Source organism: Mus pahari, chromosome 1 (assembly GCF_900095145.1).
Source record: "Mus pahari chromosome 1, PAHARI_EIJ_v1.1, whole genome shotgun sequence".
Classification (NCBI taxonomy): Eukaryota; Metazoa; Chordata; class Mammalia; order Rodentia; family Muridae; genus Mus; species Mus pahari.
Window position 1 is genome coordinate 92878550 of NC_034590.1, and position 20634 is coordinate 92899183.

At 45.6% G+C, this 20634-nt stretch overlaps 1 protein-coding gene across 5 annotated transcripts in view; it reads right to left on the bottom strand.

Annotated features, from left to right (window-relative positions):
* Positions 1-20634, bottom strand: part of Arhgap17 (Rho GTPase activating protein 17) — a 94808-nt gene that overhangs the window by 16337 nt on the left and 57837 nt on the right. For all 5 annotated transcript variants that reach the window (XM_021194038.1, XM_021194055.1, XM_021194022.1 and 2 more), the window contains exons 8-16: positions 19715-19783; positions 19478-19559; positions 13117-13244; positions 11799-11910; positions 11041-11122; positions 7999-8079; positions 4874-4987; positions 1754-1845; positions 1119-1275 (exon numbers count right to left, since the gene is read on the bottom strand). In XM_021194038.1, the coding sequence (XP_021049697.1) occupies positions 1119-1275; positions 1754-1845; positions 4874-4987; positions 7999-8079; positions 11041-11122; positions 11799-11910; positions 13117-13244; positions 19478-19559; positions 19715-19783 (917 nt within the window). The remainder of the gene's footprint in view (positions 1-1118; positions 1276-1753; positions 1846-4873; positions 4988-7998; positions 8080-11040; positions 11123-11798; positions 11911-13116; positions 13245-19477; positions 19560-19714; positions 19784-20634) is intronic.

The following is a 20634-nucleotide window of genomic DNA, read 5'->3' on the forward strand; positions in this document are numbered from 1 at the left end:
TGAGCTTGCAGGAGACACAGACACAATCGTGTGTATGTGTGCATTTGGCTGAAATCTACGGACAGCTGTAAAAAATAGTTGGTTTCCGGTAGGATGGTGTCTGGAGGATGGGGCAGAAGGAACAAACTCTCCATTCAGAACATTAAGGTCTGCACTGCCAAACCTAATTTTCTTTTCTTAAGTTTGGAAAATTGAGAACCTGGCCCCCATTAACTGATGTTTACTGGAGAATAAGCAGAACAGACAGCTAAGAATGGTGTGTCATGGGCTAATGAGACTTGTAACACCTCGTGTAACTTCAATTCAGAAGAGTAACTGCTCTAATGGGCCACCAGGGGACGATGGTAAGGACTGAGTGAGGCTCAGGTAACAGTAGTCAATTACAAAGGATGATGGTGAATTTCAGGGAGAGTCTATAGAAGCAAAGCTTTCTCTGAACAAGAGAAGCCCACGATGAGCAGTCTGTCAGGTGTATGAAGTCATCGAGCTGCCTTACACGGCTCTTACTCGGAGAAACTGTAAGTTGCTAGCATTATCCTCATTTAAGGGCTATGTTGCCCACTGAAGGCAGGAATCATAGTCTTAATTAGCACTGAACATCTCATAAATTGCCCATAGACAATAGGATGGAAATATACTGCCTCTAAGTTTAAAACATACATTTTCTCCCATCCAGGACTGTCAAATTCCCGAGCTTCTCTCAGCAGACAGCAAATGTATCAGGGCCAAAAATGTGTTTCTCCACAGTTCACTGTGAAATGTGGTTGTCTTCATATGATCCTCAGCCAAAAATCCACATGTTAATTATGTTTCCTTAACACTTGAGACACATGTAAGTGGAGTTAGTGTGAGTGATAGCACTCTTTTTACTGTGGGGCACATAACAGGCCATCAAGTAAAGGTTGGTGCACAAGGCACAGATATTAATAGACAAGCTACGCCCCCTACTTTGCACACAGATTAATGCCTGTAAAGATGGACAATGTGGTTCATGAATTATCTAGACTCTGTAGGTCACGGTCACACAGGGGTCCATTAAGCCAGTACCAGATGCATGGTCGAGTGTCCTCCTACATGACACCTGTTATTTCTGTGGAAGTGACCAGCTCTGCACATACCTCTCCTTCTTCACCAAGTCCCCTTCCATCACTGCCATGCTGGCAGGTCGCTTCCTCTCCAAAGTTCCCGAGTCAGAGTCATTTCCAGTATGAGATGAGTGATTAGAATTCGGAGTAGCAAGTGGCACAAATGCTTCTGATACATTGAATTCTACCTCTGTCAGAAGAGAAACAAATGTGAGGCTTGGCACAGGGGGCTCTCCAATGCCCCAGTGGGAGGACAGCCTCAATAGTCTACAGGAGGGGCTCAAGGATAATACATCCCTTTCCTGCTAAGCATCAGCAATGAATGATTCGAGGACAGGAAGACAGAATAGAACTGAGCCCAGCCCTGCACCAGGCATCAGGAGCTCACATTGTAGTGGACGAGGCAGCTGGGCTGCACTGAGAAAAGCAGGGGCAACACATGGGGACTCAACACCCATACAACCAGTTCCTGAAGAGGAGTGAAACTAAGGGAACTGGAAAATAATATAACTATCACCATATGAAAATATGAATGCACATGAACGAAATCTGAAGTGTGAGAAAGTAAAACCAATTACATAACCATCAACATGTTTTCTTCCTTTAAAAACTGTGGTATACTACTGTCACACAGCTTTAGCAGTCCGTAAGCTTGGAACCATGAGTACCTCCAGGGAAGAACCAATCTGCATGCTGGATGATGGGCTCAATCACGGCAACCACGTGGACCGATGTGGCAGCCGCTATTTCAGCCAGCGTTCTGCAAGGAATTTCACACAATTAAAATGCTTCACCTTGGCAGCCTCACATTTCTGCAAGCTGTCAGGGCATCTTGATGATTGCTAATGGATAAAATATTTACTACAGATACAAAAAGATAACCCACAAGGCCCGTTCCTATGAGTTTGCCAGTAACGAATGGCCTAAGAGGAAGAATTACCCAATATTATGAATCCTTCCTCAGCAGAGTGGAATGCCTGAAGTGGACTGGTGTGGGGTGAGGGGATGCAGCACATACAGGCTGAGTGAGACTAGAGTTGGAGCTTTATCTATGTGGCTTTGGGGGACGCCCTCTTCTAATGCAGCTGGCTGCAGGGGGAGTGGCCACAGCCCTATAATCACTCCCCACGCCCCAGTTTCTATAAGGAAACTAAATAATTCATTGGTCCCCACTGACCTTTGACAGAATCATGCCTCAGGTTTTGGCTGGGACCTTGGAAGAAGGGACAGATGCTGCCTCACATCTCTTATCAGCAGTGCCTCTAAAAGCCCTTTAAAGATCTCTGGCCCTTTCCTCTCTGGCTCTGTTCCTTGGGCAGTAGGAGCTAGGTAACACTTCTGCCACATACTCCTGCTGCCATGAGAGTCTGCTTTGTCAGATGCTCACAGACACACAGCCCGCTGACACCTCTGAGGCCTACATAAACACTTCCTACTCTTAAGCTGTTCTCTCATGTATCTGTCACATCATGAAGTCTGAGGCACAAGGGACCGGATTTAGAAATAGACACTGGATTTCTAGGAGCCTCCACATTCAGCTCTGATGGCTTCAAACCCATCTCCCTGGTCCTGGTGTCACTGTGTCTCAGTCCTCAGACTGTGTCACCCACTTCCTAACCAAGCAGACCTTCTAGCTCCTTCCCATTCCAGCACGACACAAGCTTTCCTGGCAAAGTACCCTTCTACCCTTCCTCATGTGAAGATTCGGATCAGCTCCCATGCCCACCTGTGTCCTATTTCAAAAACTTTAAAAACATACTGCTGATTATTCACAAAGCTTTCTTTTGGGCATCTTGCAGACTTTTGGAGCATCTTCTTCCTAGCTTTCATCTATGGTACTGCCTGATAAATCTCTGGGCATTATAAAAAGCTGTGTCTATTACTGTTAAATACACTGATTTTTAATCAGTTAAGCCATACTGATTGTTGAATTTTGTCTGTTTGCTTTCCTTTGAAGATTCTTCTTGTCCCCACAGCTAAAAACTTGCATTACTTTCTATGTGGGTATCTTCAGTCAGGGGTTTATTTGCTATATGATCTATGCACTTAGCCCATCTTCCTACTAAACTGTAATTTTGCTTTATGACACTTTACGCTTGCAACTATTTTCTGAAACAAAACTGGGCACACACAAGCAATTGAATGACTGATTTGTTAAGCTGGTCAGCAGCAATGAAGGAACGACAGGTAAGGATATGGATTTTGTGGCCTGTGCTTATAACCCACCACTGGCCTGCCACGCAGCCCTGGACAAATTACTGGTTCTTTTCAGACTCAGCATCCTCAGATGAGCACCTGCTGCCCAGCTGATCCCTTGTGCCTACCTCTTCAAGTTAACGCACACGGCTCAATGCCAGCACAGGCTTCCTAAAGGCAACAGTGCGAAGCCATTCTGCTTAGGACAGTGTTAGTTACTTTCACACTGCTATGGCAAACTGACTCAAGGAAGCAAAGGTTTGTTTGGGCTCATGGTTTCTACCACACAGGCGAAAGAACTGTCCCAGCAGCAGGATAGTTTTATGAAGGATCTTCTTATGGAGGTAAAGCAGGGGCCAGGCATCACCTTCAAAGATAACCCCTAAAAACCTGCCTCCAACAGCAGGCTCCACTTCTCAATAGCTCTACAACCCCATAAAACAAGACCATGACCTGGGAAACAGATGTTTGAAACCTGGTCGTTCGTATGAGGGACATTTTATATTAATAACGAAACAGGAGCCTTGACGATTCCCAAAGGACCCAGGAGAGTAAGTTCCAAACAAGTCAGCCATATACACAAGGACCTTTACAGCCTACCTGTCTGTCAAGGCATCTTCCAGTTGTCCAGGGCCATGCATACTGTACTGTCCTCAAAGGGCAGAATCTAAGCTGTGCCTCACTACGGTGCCTTCTCTGCTCTCAGTGCTAAGGGCAGGAAACTACTCATTCACTAAAGTGAGAAAGTGTTAGTCCCAGAGGAGGGTGCTCCACAGCCTCCTCAGGCTGTCAACACCTGCTTACTTACACTGTCAGCACAGAAGGTGCACAACAGTACACCCCAATGTGTGCCCTGTGGGATAGGGCTATGCTGAGGTAAAAGCATGTGAAAACAGCAGGTGCCAGAGGGGGTTCCTGAGGCAGGAGATGACCTTGTGACGACACCTTCCCCACACTGGAGAAAAGAAACACTCTTTTCTGCCATGACAGGATGATGAGAACAGTCTCTACAAATAAATAAATTGTTGGACAGTACTCGTTTTCCTAACATGTCTACCACTCAACTGTCCAGCCCAAGGCTATCTTGTCACATGTCCACACACTACACTACTACACTGCCCAGCTAGAGCAACATTTTTTTCTTTACAAATGTTTCTTAGTGCCTTCATTTTCCCATGGACTTGCAAAAACCTATAGGTTTCTCTCTTGTCAACTTGCTTATGTCAGTTAAATTCTTAGGCATAGCTAGAGACACTTAAGGGCTTGGGGCATGGGTCTATCCCTATGGTACACACACAAAGATGTGTGTCTTGCTTGCCATCATCCAGGGGCTGCCAAGCTACCTGACTACTCAGAACTCAGGAGTGGAGGCTCTCTTAGGTAGGGATACTATCTCCTGTGTTTCTGTGTCATCTGCACAGGAGTTAATCCTAGTGCACAGTTGTGTCTTCCAAACATGAGCTGGATGGGAAGGCAACTTCAGATCACTCTGAAGTCACCTGCATGTTGAGTATGTCCCTTGAAATCTGTCACTACCCATGCTAATCACAAGGAAGGAGAAACTTAAGCATGAGGTGGGAAGAGCCACTTACCCTTCTTGTTTGGCCCACAGGAGGTTAGGGCCCAGGACAATGGCTATGTTGCTAGGAGTCATTTTATTAACGTCACTGGTCTGGGCAAGCTTTGCAAGGAACTTGATTAAATACCTGTAAGACAAAACAGAAGGGCAGGAGCATCTCTGGAGCACTGGGGCCTGTCCCCTCCACTGCCTCTGTGCGGCCACACATGGCTCAGGCTTTCCCAACAGGCTGGCACTGACTGGGACCCAACTCATGTGGAGTGCTGCCCACACTCCTCAGGCACTTTATTCAAAACAGACACTGAAGGGTTGGAAGGAGAAAGCAGGTCCAACATCACCACACTGATTTAACCTTACCTATTTCTATATTTTTCCTTTATAGTCTATTTATTTTGCCCCTACATTAATTAACCTGATTAATAGTGGGCCCAATATATGTTTAATAAAAAGGTAGTTTTTTTCTTTTATTGGTTATTTTTTTAATTTACATTTCAAATGTTATCCCCTTTTCCAGTTTCCCCTCTGGAAACCCTCTATCCCATCCCCCTCCTCTGTTTCTATGAGGGTGATCACCCACCTCCCCACCCCCAACCTCTCCACCCTGACATTCCCCTATACTGGGGCATCGAGCCTTCACAGGACCAAGGGCCTCTCCTTCCATTGATGTCCAACAAGGCCATCCTCTGCTACATATGCAGATGGAGCCATGGGACCCTCCATGTGTACTCTTTGGTTAGTGGTTTAATCCCTGGGAGCTGGGGGGGGGGAGGAGAGTGGCATCTGGTTGTTGATATTGTTGTTCTTCCTAAGGTGTGGCAAACTCCTTCAGCTCCTTCAGTCCTTTCTCTAACTCCTCAAGAAACTATATTTGAAAACCTTCATTTTAATTATGAAAATATTTGATTTATTACATAAACATGTGTTGTTATATATAAGTAGTATAAAAATGAAACATGAATAACCAAGTTATCTATTAACAAGGAACTAGTTGGGTAAATTATAGTCCATCTTGATCTACAGTAAAGTACTACGTGACCAAAAAAATCATGTGATTAAGAAAAATCTCCAAGATGTATTAAGCAAAGATATGGCGCAAAGCAGGCAAAGGAGAATAACATATAAAATATACACATCATTCTGGCTAAAATCAAAAGGGGGCTCAGGGGAAGATGGATGTGTAAATGGGGTAGATATAATCACAATGTGTTGTACACATATATGAAATTCTCAAAAAGTAAAAATATTATTTTTAAAAAGTGGGCAAGGGGCTGGTGAGATGGCTCAGCAGGTAAGAGCACCCGACTGTTCTTCCAAAGGTCCTGAGTTCAAATCCCAGCAACCACATGGTGGCTCACAACCATTCGTAACAAGATCTGGCACCCTCTTCTGGAGTGTCTGAAGACAGCTACAGTGTACTTACATATAATAAATAAATAAATTAAATAAATCTTTAAAAAAAAAAAAGTGGGCAATGGGAGAAAAAATATATATGAATGAATGCACTTCATGTACATGTGCACATACATGCACGTGCACACACAGACATACACAGACACACAAACACACACACACACACAAAACTCTTGTAGATAAGACACTGAAGAAATTGTCAATACCCTATCTCAGACAAATCAGGTGGCTAGAGACAAGAGGTTTTTCAATGTGTATCTTTTGAGCTTGAAACCTTCAGAATGTCCTTCATTATTTAAAAAATAATTAGTAAAAGTTACAGAGAAAAAGATGCAAGCTAAAAGATCAAACCTCAACACACTAAGTTCTGTAACTGAGTTCCCATCACATCACACAGAGTTTTATAATATGCCATTCTGAGCCAGGCTTGTAATTAATGAGGGTTGTCACAGAGAAGAGTTAATTCACAAGGACAAGTAAGTCCTTTACATGTTTACAGGCAGTATCTGATGTGACTGAGATAAAGACCAAGACCAAGTTCATGGTGAGGAAACACGTCATACAAATCACCTGGAGACTGGATTTTAAATGAATCGCTTAAGAAAAAAAGTCTGATTTTTAAGAGTTTGCTTTTAAATTTTAATTACATTTATTCCAATGTGTTCAGAGAGAAAGAGAAGTGGGGACAGAGGGAGAAGACAGAAGGACACATCTTGCAGGAGTTAATTTTCAGCATAGCTTCTCAGGCTCAGCAGTAAGGTAAGGGCCTCTGCTTACGGAGTCACCTTGCTGGACCCTTTGCTTGGTTTTAACTGACAGTTCCCTGGGGCTACTTTTTATCTATGCTTCTTCCAAGCACAGAAATCTGAGGGAAAGAGAAGTCCTAGAAGTCTGTCCCATCAGAAGTTTTCTTAAGAGACATATTTAATAACATACTGAAATATAATCTCCACTGTACAATGATTTGGGCACTATTTTCTATGAATGGGCACAGATACAGTAACTACTTATTAGCTGCATTCACATCCAGGACAGCTTGGATTCCTAATACAGCATACATCCACCAAAGCTTTCCACAGCAATGTTTTTGCTAACAGCTGCAGGGTCAAAATGATCAGAGAATCTACATTTCTATTTACCGACACCATCCACATATTAATGACCAGCAGTGCATGCATGCCCATCCCATCCCAGCAGCTCCACATTACTGTGCAAAGCCTTCTGAATGTGCCAAGCATGCCAGAGTCAGGGTCATCTTGGAGAAGCCATACCCACTCCAGGGTCACTGAAACTTCCTTTATAGAACCATATACACTGTGGTGGCTAATCTGATGTCAACTTGACACACCTGGGAAAAGGGACCCTCAACTTAGGCAATGCATCTATCAAACTAGCCTGTGGATATGTCTGTGGTGATTTTTCTTGATTCACGATTGATGTAGGAGGGCCTAACCTATTATAGATAGTACCTTCCCTGGGTAGGTTGGCCCTGGGTAGGTAGGTAGGCTGTGTAAGAGAGCTAAGTAGTAAGCCTGGGACTAAGCCAGAAAACAAGCGTCTTCCATAGTCTTTGGTTCTTATGCCTCCAGGTTCTCGCCCTGAGTTTCTGCCGTGGCTTCCCTCAATAACAGACTATAACCTGTAAGCCAAATATACCCTTTCCCACCCTAAGTAGCTTTTGATTATGATGTTTATCACAGCAACAGAAAAACAAACTCAAATACATACCTAAAGTTAACAAAATTTTGTGGCGGCAACTTCTGACACGTTGTCCATAAATATTGAAGTTTTTTGTCTTGATCCTGCACACTAGGAAAGAGTACATAAAAAGCACACATTATTATTACCCATATCAATGTGCTATTATAGCTCAGAGCTGAAATATCTCTTAAAGGCTTGTGTGCTAAAGGCTTGGTTTTCAGTCTGTGTTGCTCTCAGGAGATCCTTTCTGAGGTAGGGCTTAGTTGGAGCACTTGGCTCCTAGGGGGAGGTGTTAGGAGGCCAGTCCGTACCTGCTTCTCTACTTCCCAGCACGAGGTAAATAGGCTTCTTCTATCCTCATAATGTATGGGGTAGCCATAGCCTAAAGCAACAGGAACTGAACTTCTGAATCCAAGCCACAGTAAACCTGCCCTCCTTTAAGTTAACTGCCACATGTCTCTTAGAGCAGAAAGCAAACATATGCTCTTCATAAACAGTGACACTTGTCTGTTTTCAAAACTGGAAGATAGCACTCGTCTTCAAAATAAGTAGGTTTGGAGTCAAATCCCGGCTTCATCCAACTTGACAGGGAGTGGGTATCCCATCTCACCTAATGTTGATTCTGTTGAATGATCTCAAGAGGTAGAACCCTGTGAACCTGCCCCAAGCTCAGCATAGAAGATGCCACTAAAAATTCTGTCTAGGAATCCGTATATTAATTAGGAGCATTCTGAGGTCTAGCTTTCCTTAACACAAAGACAGCCTAGTCACAGAGCAGCTGTCAGGTTCCCAGGGGCCCAGACCTCAGGTCTTTATTGCTGTTTGAGCTAACTCCTGTGTGAATTACAAGAGCTCTGTTTCTATACAGCTTTGTTGGCAACCCCCATAAACACGAGACGGAAAGAAAAGAACCCACCAAGTGGCCACTCTGTCCTCCACACAGAGTGAAGCAGCTGCCCACGAATGCTGATGTGCTGCAGAGCAGGGGGCACCTGATTACACCTTAGAGGCCAGCCACTGAGCCAACAGGATGGAGGCCCAAGCTGGCATTCCTCAACTACAGTACCTATCTGCCAGCAGGCAGATGCTTCCAATTCAAACAAGACTTTTAGAGTTTAGGGATGCAGAGGGTACTCTACCCATGAAAATTCCACTGATGCTGATTCTTGATTCCTTTAACTCAGTCCCAGGACAGCCTGAGAACTTATCTTTGAACTCAAAACCCTAGCACCTACAAGGGAGAACGTCTCAGCCCACAGTGACTGCAGATCCCTGAAAAGCAATACCGTGATCCCCACAAAGGAGGAGGGGCAAGGGTGGAGTTGAGACTGGTCCTTCCTTGCCCAGGACTGAAGAGTTAGACAATTAAGAGAGAAAATGAGAAGATAACAAGAAGATCACTGGACTGGCCAAGGAGAAGCTGATAGCATTTGAAACACACTGCCTTGTTACCCACCATGTGGAAGCTGGGGATGGGGGTTGGGGGAGAGGGAGAGGCAGTGAGGAAAAGATTAAACAATGGGCGGAGCCTTCAGAGAAGACCAGTCTCCGTCTGGATACCAGCTCTGACAAATGCTTGGTCTAGCTCCCAGTTCCTGTATCTGTATAATGAAGTAACAAGAACATGTGCCTGTTCTGGATGCTTGACGCTTGTTAAGAATGAAGCAAAGATGCTTGAATAACACTTAGAAAGGGAAATAAAATGGTTAACAGGAGGCAGGGGGAGGGAGGAAACTGGGGGTATAAGGGAGGAGGAAGGAAATGGGGAGACACGATCAGGTGTGGGGAGAGACAGGAGAGAAACCCAGTGGGCCAGGAGAATGAATGGAAATCTGCAGCTGTCTGGGGGAGGGGGAGGGGGGAGGGGTGAATCTCTAGGAAGTCCCAGAGACCTGGGATAGGGGAGGCTCCCAGGAGTCAATTGGGTGACCTTAGCTGAAATGCCTAACAGTAGGGACATGGAACCTGCAGAGACCATCTCTTGTAATCACACAGGACCCCAGTGGAAGGATAGGGACACCAACCCCACGAAACTTTTGACCCAAGATTTGTCCTGTTTAAAAGAGATGTAGGGATGGAGCAGAGACCAAAGGAAAGGCCAACTCGAAACCTCTAACCATGGGCAAACACCAATCTCTGAGCACATTATTAGTGATACTCTGTTATGTTGGCAGACAGGAGCCTAGCATAACTGTGCTCTGAGTGGCTCTACCAGCAGTGGACAAAAGCAGAAGCAGACACCCACAGCCAAACATTGGATGGGGGTCAGGGACACCTATGCAATAGTTGGGGAAAGGATGGAAGACTCAGAAGTTGATGGGAAGACAAACAGAGACAACAAATCTGGACCCCTGGGAGCTCTCAGAATCTGAGGCATCAACTAAAGAGCATACAAGGGCTGGAACAAGGTCCCAGCTCATATGTAGTAGACAGGCAGCTCAGTCTCCATGGCTGCTCTGTCTGACCTCAGTGGAAGAGGATGCATCTAATCTGGCAGAGACTTGATGTGCCAGGCTGGGGGGATACCCAGGTGGGTCTTACCATCTCAGAAGGGGAGGGAGGACAGGGGGTAAGGGACTCAGTGAGGGAGGGACACGGGGAGGGAACAGTGTTTGGAATGTAAACAAACAAATAAATAAATTGGGGTGGGAAGAATGGTAGTGGTGGGGGGCAACATGCTCTCTCTAGCACACAGTGGACACCAGGAAAACACTATTACAGCAAGTAAGGCTCCCATCCTATTGCTGAACAGCTGAGCCTCCAAGCAGCAGCACTGACACTTACCCCACAAAGCCTCACTTGCAAAACTGTTTTCACCATGGCGGGGTTTGAACTAGCCAATCCACTAATGTGGATGAAGCCACACCAGCTTTCTATGCTAACAATACCGAGCATCTTTATGGTGGATGCAGGTAGAACAGGGACACACCCTACACGTGCGAGCTCAGTGTTCTATTATGATGACTCCTGACACTTACTTACGAGTAGGGCAGTGTCACTTTTTTTCATTGGATATTTTCTTTATTTATATTTCATGAACTTTTAAGACTCTCAACACTTTAAGCTTACCTTGCAACTTGTGTCCATTCTTCATACAGACTGAAAGTCATTAAGGGCTCAGGCAACTCCCGCAGGTAGGACTTTAAAGCACCTGAAATCATGAACACACTCTGAGTTTACAGTAGGGCCACAAGCTGCATCAGTTTACAAATGAGAGTATCTCATGTTCAATCTTCCAAGCTGCACAAAACAAATTATAATTGGGCAGCCGTGCTTAAGAGAATGAAACCTCAGAAAAGAAATTCAGTTTCTTGCAAAATTACACTGAGAGAGCCACGGAAAATAAAGTTAGCTGTAAGGTAATTCTGTTAACATACACACTTTCTCCAGGCAAACAGGCCATACGTGAGACAGGAAGGAGATTTCAAGTAACCTCCACAATAAGTACATGCATGCTAGCTTCACCTTTGATAATAACAGGGAATGGGGGGAAGGAGAAAGCTCAGAGAGAAGAGACAGGTACACATGCACAGGCGCACACACAGTGTGTTAAGAAACTTTTTTTTTTTTTTTTTTCGAGACAGGGTTTCTCTGTATAGCCCTGGCTGTCCTGGAACTCACTTTGTAGACCAGGCTGGCCTCGAACTCAGAAATCCGCCTGCCTCTGCCTCCCGAGTGCTGGGATTAAAGGCGTGCGCCACCACGCCCGGCTGTGTTAAGAGACTTAATCAGGGGAGTCTTTTATTGGACTGCTCAATCCTCACATGACAACTGTTCTTTCAGCTGGTGACCTATGCTAGGACTTGCAGACAGTCCTTGGAGCTCACCTGCAACAGCATGGGGATCGGAATAGAATTCATCCAGGTGAGATGTGGAGCAGTCGAGAGCAGCTTTCAGCTTCTTCAACTTGGAGGCTCCAGCTCCAATCCGAAAAAGGCCCTAAAGAAATAAAATGCCAGCAGCCACTCAGAGCTGAGTCTCACCCTGGGGAACTTCATCTTGCCTGTGAGAGTCACACTGCCCATCTCACAACCCCATTCCAAAGAATGAAGAGTGTGTATGCACCTAGTATATGGTGACAGGCAGGACACCGACCTTCTTAATGCCAGTTCTTGATCTACTGAAAGCTTTCTCTTTCATAGCACTGAGTACTGACGACTACATATTTTATAAATTTAGTTATTTTTAAAACCTGGCATCTCAGGGAAAGTAGACCAGATTGCATGTCACTTTCACTGACATAAATGTGAACACACAGAGAACCAACCAAGAGAGGCAAGTAAAGGCCAGTGGGCCAGAATTTAGGAGACTTAGGCTTAAGCAGTAAACCAGCAGGCTTCTCAACACTTTATACACCCAGTGACTCTTCACTGGGGATGAGGAGGGGGTGGTGGCAGTGCCGATGACAACCAACAGTGCCACTGTTCTCCTAGAAAGCAAGAGCAGACCCAGTGGAGAAGCATGTACTGGAGCTCTTAAAAGTAGAGTTTGGGCACCAGAAGCCATCATGAGAGTTTCTAGATGTTCTTGATTTGGGCTGGATTAGATGCCAAAATTTTATCTGTGAAAACTTGCTGTGTTGTTCACCTACAGAGCCTCTGTTCTTCTGTATATCTGAGACTGTAACAAAAGATTCTTTAAAGGACACAGAATATTGCATTTTCAAACTGGCTGTGTCCTAGCATGAAATCCTTGCATGCTTACCTCTATGTAAATAGGACTAAGAGCTGCCCTGCTTGGTTCATGTGGGTATTTTTGGTATGGATCTTATACAATACATAAATGTACCCATTAAAACCACTACACAGTACACACAATTCAAGACTCATGAACAAGAGATCATGGACATTCTTGGCCACCAGAGCATTGTCCCAAATCATAAACAGAGCTTGAAAGGAAAGCGAGAGGATGGTTAAAGGTCAGAGGACACTGCAAGCAGAACCAGTACCCATTGCTCTGAGGCCCACTTTAGTTATTGAGTAAAGGTCCACAGACTCATTGGAAAATGTGGATCTGGGGGACAAAGGTTTGAAAGCCACTGGTCTATACTTCCATAGTGAGGTTAAATGAAAGTGTGTGACGGTGGTGATCTGGACAGAGGAAAGGTCAAAGGATTTGGCAGGTAGGACCTGGGGTGCCCCTCACCTCCTCCTTCATGCCAGTCTCCAGCAACAACATGACACAGGCCTCAATAGGAAGAGCGATCTCACGCCCACTCCTCTTCAGGTGTTCCTCCAGAGGTGTACCAAAGGCTGGCTTCTCTGCCCACTTATCTAGAGGAGTAAACAGTTGGTAAGACCTTTGGACATTTTATGAATTCTGGACATTTCCTTTCCATAGCACCCAAGGACTCCCTAGAAGACTAAGGGTGGCTGAGATTCAGGGGGGAGAGAAACACCCAGACATCTGATGAGCTTTGTTATTTAGCCACTATGGGAGCACAGATGTGTCAATCTGGGACAGGTACTGGTGGATAGAGGCCCTATACTGCCTGGTTTTGTGTCAACTTGACACAGCTGGAGTTATCACAGAGAAAGGAGCTTTAGGTGAGGAGATGCCTCCATGAGACCCAGCTGTGGGACATTTTCTCAATTAGTGATCAAGGTGGGAGAGCCCCTTGTGGGTGGGACGTCTTGGATTCTATAAGAAAGCAGCTGAGCAAGCCAGGGGAAGCAAGCCAGTAAGTAACATCCCTTCATGGCCTCTGCATCAGCTCCTGCTTCCTGACCTGCTTGAGTTCCAGTCTTGACTTCCTTTGGTGATGAACAGCAACATGGAAGTGTAACCTGAATAAACCCTTTCCTCCCCAACTTGCTTCTTGGTCATGATGTTTGTATAGGAATAGAAACCCTGACTAAGACAGGCCCTAAGCATGACATATGGTGCAAAACTTGTCCAGAGTTGATGCTGATGCTGATCTTGGATGCTACTACATGCTACCAACACATGTGGAGCCAGAGGTCTTGCATTAAAATGCAGGCTACATCTGAGCACACTGGCTTTACTGAAAAGATATTTACTCTAGCCTTGCAAAGAAGCACTGCCTCATGGGTAGAGGACAAGAAAAAGACTCTATCACATGAAAGCAGGAAAATCCTTGGCATTCCAAACAGGGGTGTTAAGACCAAATGAGGACAATGTGAACACAAAGCAGGTGCTACCCTGACCACCAACCTATATCCAGTTAAAAAAAAAAAAANAAAACAAAAAAACAAAAAAACAAACCAAACAAACCCTAAATAGAAAAACTGAGGTATCTGGGGTACCCAAGTAGCTTAGGCTGAAGGCTGTCCTGATGGCAGCAGCAGTGTTTCTTATGACTTTTAGATCACAGGCCCTGCTTCTTACACTACAGATCTGAGGCAGCTTCACAGAAATGTGTACAATAAAGCAGTGGGGAGAATTTGGAACAAAGACGTGCTAAATTAGATAATGAGTTGCTTGGATGGTCTGGCCTGTCTGTGGATACTGCAGAGATCTAGTGTTTCCTGGGAAGTACACGGAAACCAATACATGACCTTGTTCAGCTAAGAAGAGTGTACGCCCTTCTCGGTCTGACGACGGCCCTCCTGTCCTACACGCTGTTAGAGGGCTGGATCTGGGCAGGGTTGCCCAGTGATACTTCCCCTCACCTCCCCGTGCAGTGTGATGCCCCTTACACCCGTTCAGAGAGAAAGAAAGAAAAACAAATGCCATGGATCCACAGGCCAAAAAATAATGAAAAGTTTAAAATGACAGCAAGTAGGAGTGAGGGAAGATGAGAGAAAGGTGTAGGGAAGGAAGACAGTGGACAAAGACACAGACCTCGGGATCTACCACTCTCAGCTCTTCACCCCTGGCCAGGTCCTACCCTTGGCCCAGGGAACTTTCTAACAGGAAAGGAAACTATCTGAAGAACCTGTCCTATACCACAAGCAGGGCTGTCATAGTTCTCTTGAAGGCTAGACCTTACCTCGACTACTCTGCCCCTTTTACCTAAAGCGATTACGGTCAACTATGCTCTAAACAGCGCGTGCTCATTCTCTTCCGGATACATGGTGGGTACTTGGGTTTGCACCTAACTGCCTCTACAACATGTCCAACTCAAATAAACGAAGCTGGGAGGCAGAAGCCTAATGCCCTCCCCAAGTCCTGTTTGCTATTTGTGCAGTCTACTGTAAAACCATGGTTCCTGCCCTCATGCTTTAAAAAAAAAGTCTTAATTTTTAAAATAGCAAAGTATCCTGACAGACAGTTCAATCACAGACCCTGAATCTCAACAGGGAGTTAGATATGAGGTAACCAAGAAAATTACAGCAGCGTTTTGATGGCTGTTTCTGACCAGGTAGAATGCCCTGTGGTGAAATGTCCTTGAAGCTGCACAGGGGTCTTTACTGCTACAGTGAACACCAGGAGGCTGGGACATCTTCCTGCACTCATGAACCAACAAAGGGTCTGCATCTCTGCCCCTCTGTGAACCTGGCCAGAAGACCACACAAGAACCCTAAAAGGGAAATCCAGTCCACTAGGATTTGGGATGAGAAAATGGCTAGCTTTCTGCATAAGTATGTATCCACCTCATAAACATTTATGAAGACTTTAAAATCAGTGACACAGGGCCCACTGTGCTGCCTTCAGCCTTTGGGGCAGCCCACTGCAGTTTCTCTCTGTAGCTCTTGTGTTGCTAAATAAACTTTGCTTAAGCTTTTCCTGTCTTTCTCACTCCTCCATGAGAAGCCAAGAGTGGAGACCCCGGTATCACTGAGAGATGACCATGCTCCAGTCTTCTCTTGGAATGTTCTTGTAGACACCAAGCAGAGTATGGCTTACCACTCGCTTTGAAGTGATAACCACAGAGGGAACATGTGAGAGTTTCTGGCCTAGACACAACTCCAAAGGCAAGTTCCAGCTCCAGAGCTGGCCTTTAAGCTGACAGCCTATATGTGTCACATAGCAGACCCACAAAACTCTCTCTCTCTTTTTTTTTTTTTTAATTTTGATTTTTTTTTTTTAATTTATTTATTATATGTAAGTACACTGTAGCTGTCTTCAGACACTCCAGAAGAGGGCGTCAGATCTCGTTACGGATGGTTGTGAGCCACCATGTGGTTGCTGGGATTTGAACTCAAGACCTTCAGAAGAGCAGTCGGGTGCTCTTACCCGCTGAGCCATCTCACCAGCCCCACAAAACTCTTAAGGACTCCCCACTTTCACAATAAGAGCAACGGGACCATGATGAACACATAATACACACACATGAACATATAGCGGCCATTGGAGAGCCAGGACAGACTGCTAAGATGTGGCGATCAATGGTATAGACAAGGGTCGCAAACGCAGTTGTGGGGTGACAGGTCTGTGGACCATGCTGGAGAGCATAAGGCTGCAGCACTCTGAGAGCTGTATGGAAGTTTCCGCAGGGGAGGAAGTATGCTGTGCCGAGATCTTTGAAACGTCCGAGAGAAGCCAGAGGTCAGCACTGTTAAAAAGTGTCTGGTTTTTCAACGGTGGCAACTAATTTTTAAAATAAATCTGAATGAGCTATGGCTGTTTGCGACTTCTGGTGTAGACCATCAATGTGACAGCAATTCAGAGACAAAGTACTCAGTGCTGGCAGCAGTGGTTAGAGAAGGCTTCTCAAAGGAAGCGAGCAAGGCAGGACTCAGGCATCAAGAAGCAGACAAGGACATGTGAGGGAGTTGGCTGGGAACAGCACTGAGACACACGGAAATGAGAGAGTGTGTGTGGGAGGAGGGGGCAAAGTATCCTGACAGACAGTTATGAGTTCAATCATAACCCTTGAATAATCTCAAAAGGGAGGGGGAACAGCTGGTATAATGGAAGGACAGTGGAGCTCAGTGCCAACTACTCAGAACCTCGCCACAGGGATGTAGGGAGACAAGTGTCAGCACTCAGACTTCACAGCTCACGTGAAGAAGGGCAGCACTGGAAGAGAAGCAGGGAAAAGGCAGCTGGGGCAGGAGACCTCTCACGCGGTCTGAGGTCTGTCAAGTGCATGGAAGCCCAGACCCAGGGAACCAGCTGGTGCTAATGCAGTGCTGCTAGTGCTGGGGAAAGTGGCAGGATGAGGGATTTCCAGAGAAAAGGGATGAGGGAGGGAGGGGAGCAGAAGAGTGAGGACAGCCCTCAGAAAATGCTGACTCAGTACTGAGGAGAATGACCCAGACTCGACTCCTAACTGAATGAGGAAGAGAGCAGAGTGCTGGCCTGGTCTGTGTCTAACACCGGTATTTGGAAAAAACATGTTGCTGATCCTTAGAGAATTGTAATTTCCTTTAATAGCTGAGTGGGCACAGAAGCAAAACTGCAAAGGGCTAAGGATGGAAAGGTAGACAAGAAGGTGAAAAGTCATTCAGCATCCCTCAGAAAACCTGGGGAGCCAGAATTAGATGAGCATGAGTTCAGCACAGGAAGGGCTGAGCCAGTAGCCGACTGAAGGTGGAGCGTGGTCCCCAGGCACGGGAACAAGACGGTCCCACTGTATATTTTTCTGATATGCTGAGACTTTCTGAGAGACGGCTACCAAAGAAAAGGCAGGGCTAAAAGAGAGGTAAGTGAGCTGGAGAGATAGCTCAGCAGTTAAGAGCACTGACTGCTCTTCCAGAGATCCTGAGTTCAAATCCTAGCAACCACATGGTAGCTCACAACCATCTGTAATGAGATCTGACATCCTCTTTTGGTGTCTGAAGACAGCTACAGTATACTTACATATAATAAATAAATCTAAAAAAACAGAAGAGAAAAGAAAGGTAAGTATGCAGACAGGTGGAGGCAGGGAGACAGCCTGCAGCCAGAGCGGGCGTGGCCTGAGAAAGACAGCATATAGCTATGCTCCTCACACTCTGTGGCCCCTCTTCCAGACTAAACTCCTCTTTGCCCCCATGCCTTTCTGTTTCTCTGGGGAAGAACACTGAATGAGGGTAACTGAGAACTCCAACTTCTTGCTTACGTTAACATCCAACTCTCCCCAACACAGCTCTCACCATTCGAAGATGAGAACGACAGGTGCATCTTGTCCCGGATATCCAGGGCCCCACCAGCAGTGGACATATCACATACACATGTTCTCAATGCTCTGAACTTGACAGCAACAGTTTGTCCCTTGGAAAGATGAGCACTTGCTGCTGAGCCACAACCTATCATCCAGGAACTGGAAAACTGGGTGATTTAGTAAACAAGGGCAGCCTGTCATGCAAAGAATGGCCCAGTGATGAGGCACTGTACTACACCTGCGACTACTCAAGACCCAACTCAGTCAGTCAGGCCAGAGGAGCTCTAACTCTACAGTGCAAAGCATCCAGGCGCACAGAGTAACTCATCAGGGCTTTCTGAAACTTAAGTCAAGGCACAGAATTCTCTAGTGGTCCAGCTGCCTACGCAGTGGTGAGCACACACATTTGCCCACCTTGCCACACTCAGCTCCTGATCAGATCCCCTTGCTTTACAAGCCCTACAGGGAATGTAAGCTCCAAATGTCAGCTCTATGCACCAAACAAAACTAGAGTCAGCTCTAACTGTAGGCAAACAGTCAACAACTGCAGACTAAAAGTATCTGGAAAGACTGTGGGAATACAGAGCACCTGCCTCATAGATACAAGACCTTGTGTTCCGTTCCAGAACTGCAGGGAAAAAGAGAAAGAAAAAGACACTGGAAAAGGCTGATCTGTACTGAGTATGTGGAAACCTTCATTTTCTTGTTATCATTTCCCAAACAATGCAAGCTAAGAACTTCATGTAGCACTTGAGTTATTATAATAGACATTAAAAGTCATTTAGAGATTAAAAAGATACGGGTGTGTGTGGAGGATGTTGACAAACATTACGCTGCTTTACATAAGGGACTTGGAAGTCTGGGACTTTTGTTTTGGAAAGCCAACCCCTCACAGATACCAAGGGACAAATGCAGTCCAACCCAAAGAAGACAGAGTCAACAACTTGTGCCCATGTCTGCTGATAACTATTCTAATGGTATACTACAGAGCAGCAATAGCAAGAGCTGAGACTGGGGGAGGCTTTAACCATCCAAGTTAAAAGTAAACAGCACTGGTGATCAAAAGGTCTATATGCTTCAGCGGAGCTGGTAAGAGCAGAGACTAGAACCACAGAAGGTTAGAGAGAGGCCGCCACGGCCTTGTGGTCCGATCACAGTGACTGATGTGGCATCAAGGGCTGGCCTGTCAAATCCTTCCTTGCTAAGTCTGGATACTGTCTCTAGAACAGATGGATGCTCCCTGTGGGACTGACTGGAAAGGATAATTAGAGGGCAAACCTGTGGAAGAAGCAGAGAGGCTATTTCTCTTCAATGGAAGGTGTTGGAAGTGCAATGCTCCGTTAGTGTGTTAATTTGAGTTTGGAAGAAATTAGAGAATGCAGCAAGAAAGATGAAATTATACTGGGAAATGCTAAGCAGAGAGGCTTCGTCCCAAGGAAAGGCATGCAAAGGAGCCAGGGTGAAGAGAACTGAGGCAGAGAGAGGAGGCGTCAACAGACGAGAGGGTTACATTACCTTGATGGGCGCGCATTTCGGGAAGGGCCTTTTCTAAGACTGCTAGAGCTTTTCTATGGTAATCTGCTTGGGCTTCTAATAACTGAGAACAGACCCACATTCAAAAACAAAAGTAACGTTAGCATTGGATGGACACAGACATAGTGGTTGAGCAAAACTGAAAATGAACTCGTTCATAAAGCTTGAATGATTCAGCTTTTATAACGTGTTAGGGTTCAGCCAAGGGAAGGTGCTTACCGTCACGAAGAACTTGCCATATTCCCCTTCTTTGGCCATGAAGTTGTACATGTCTGCTGCAAGTTGATCCTGGGGAGGAGATGCATCATTAATGTGAAACTAGTACCTGAGAACAAGCTCTGGGATTTCTTAGATCAAATGGAAGGGAGGACAAGAGCCACAGGTGAAATGCCTGCTGACCAAGTGACAACTGTGCACACTGAAATACAGAAAGCTTTCTGACAGGGACGGCCCCATGGGCAGAGCACTTTCCTCACAAGTATGAGGACTGAGGGCAAGTGGACACTGTGCATACATCTGAAGGTTCAGCATTCCTACAGCAAGATGGCAGCCTGGACAGAAGACTCTCTGGAAGCTTGTGGCCAGCTAGCTTTGGGTACACAGTGGTGAATAACAGAATCTGCCTCAGACAAGTGGAAGGGAAGGACCCACACCCAAAGGCATCCTCTGACCTCCTCCCACATAGAAAAAAGATAGGAGAGAGGCATCCAAGCACCCTACCCCAACCCCACCCCGGAAGCCAGAAACCCTGCAAACTCTGTAGCAATGTCTGTGAAGGGTTAGGTTCACTAGGCTGAGGTGGGAGGCAACATGTCCGGGGTCCTGGGTTAAAGGTCATCTAGGTAGCAACCGTCTTCATTCTCTGCTCCTAACGTGCATGCGAGGGGTTAGGAGCTTCAAACACTTGCCATCTTGACTTTGACACCATGACAGACTATGCCTTGAAAAGGATGTAGTAAGCCCTCTCTCCCTTAAGTTGCTTTTGCTAGAGAATTTTTATTACCATAATAGGAAAAAAAAGATACTAGATATATACTGGAATACCTTTTAGAAAGCCAAAGTACTGAACATGGTTTGTCATTTATTACTACTTGGGCTCTGGGTAACAAAAAGGAGGAAAAAGGTCATACTTCTCTTAT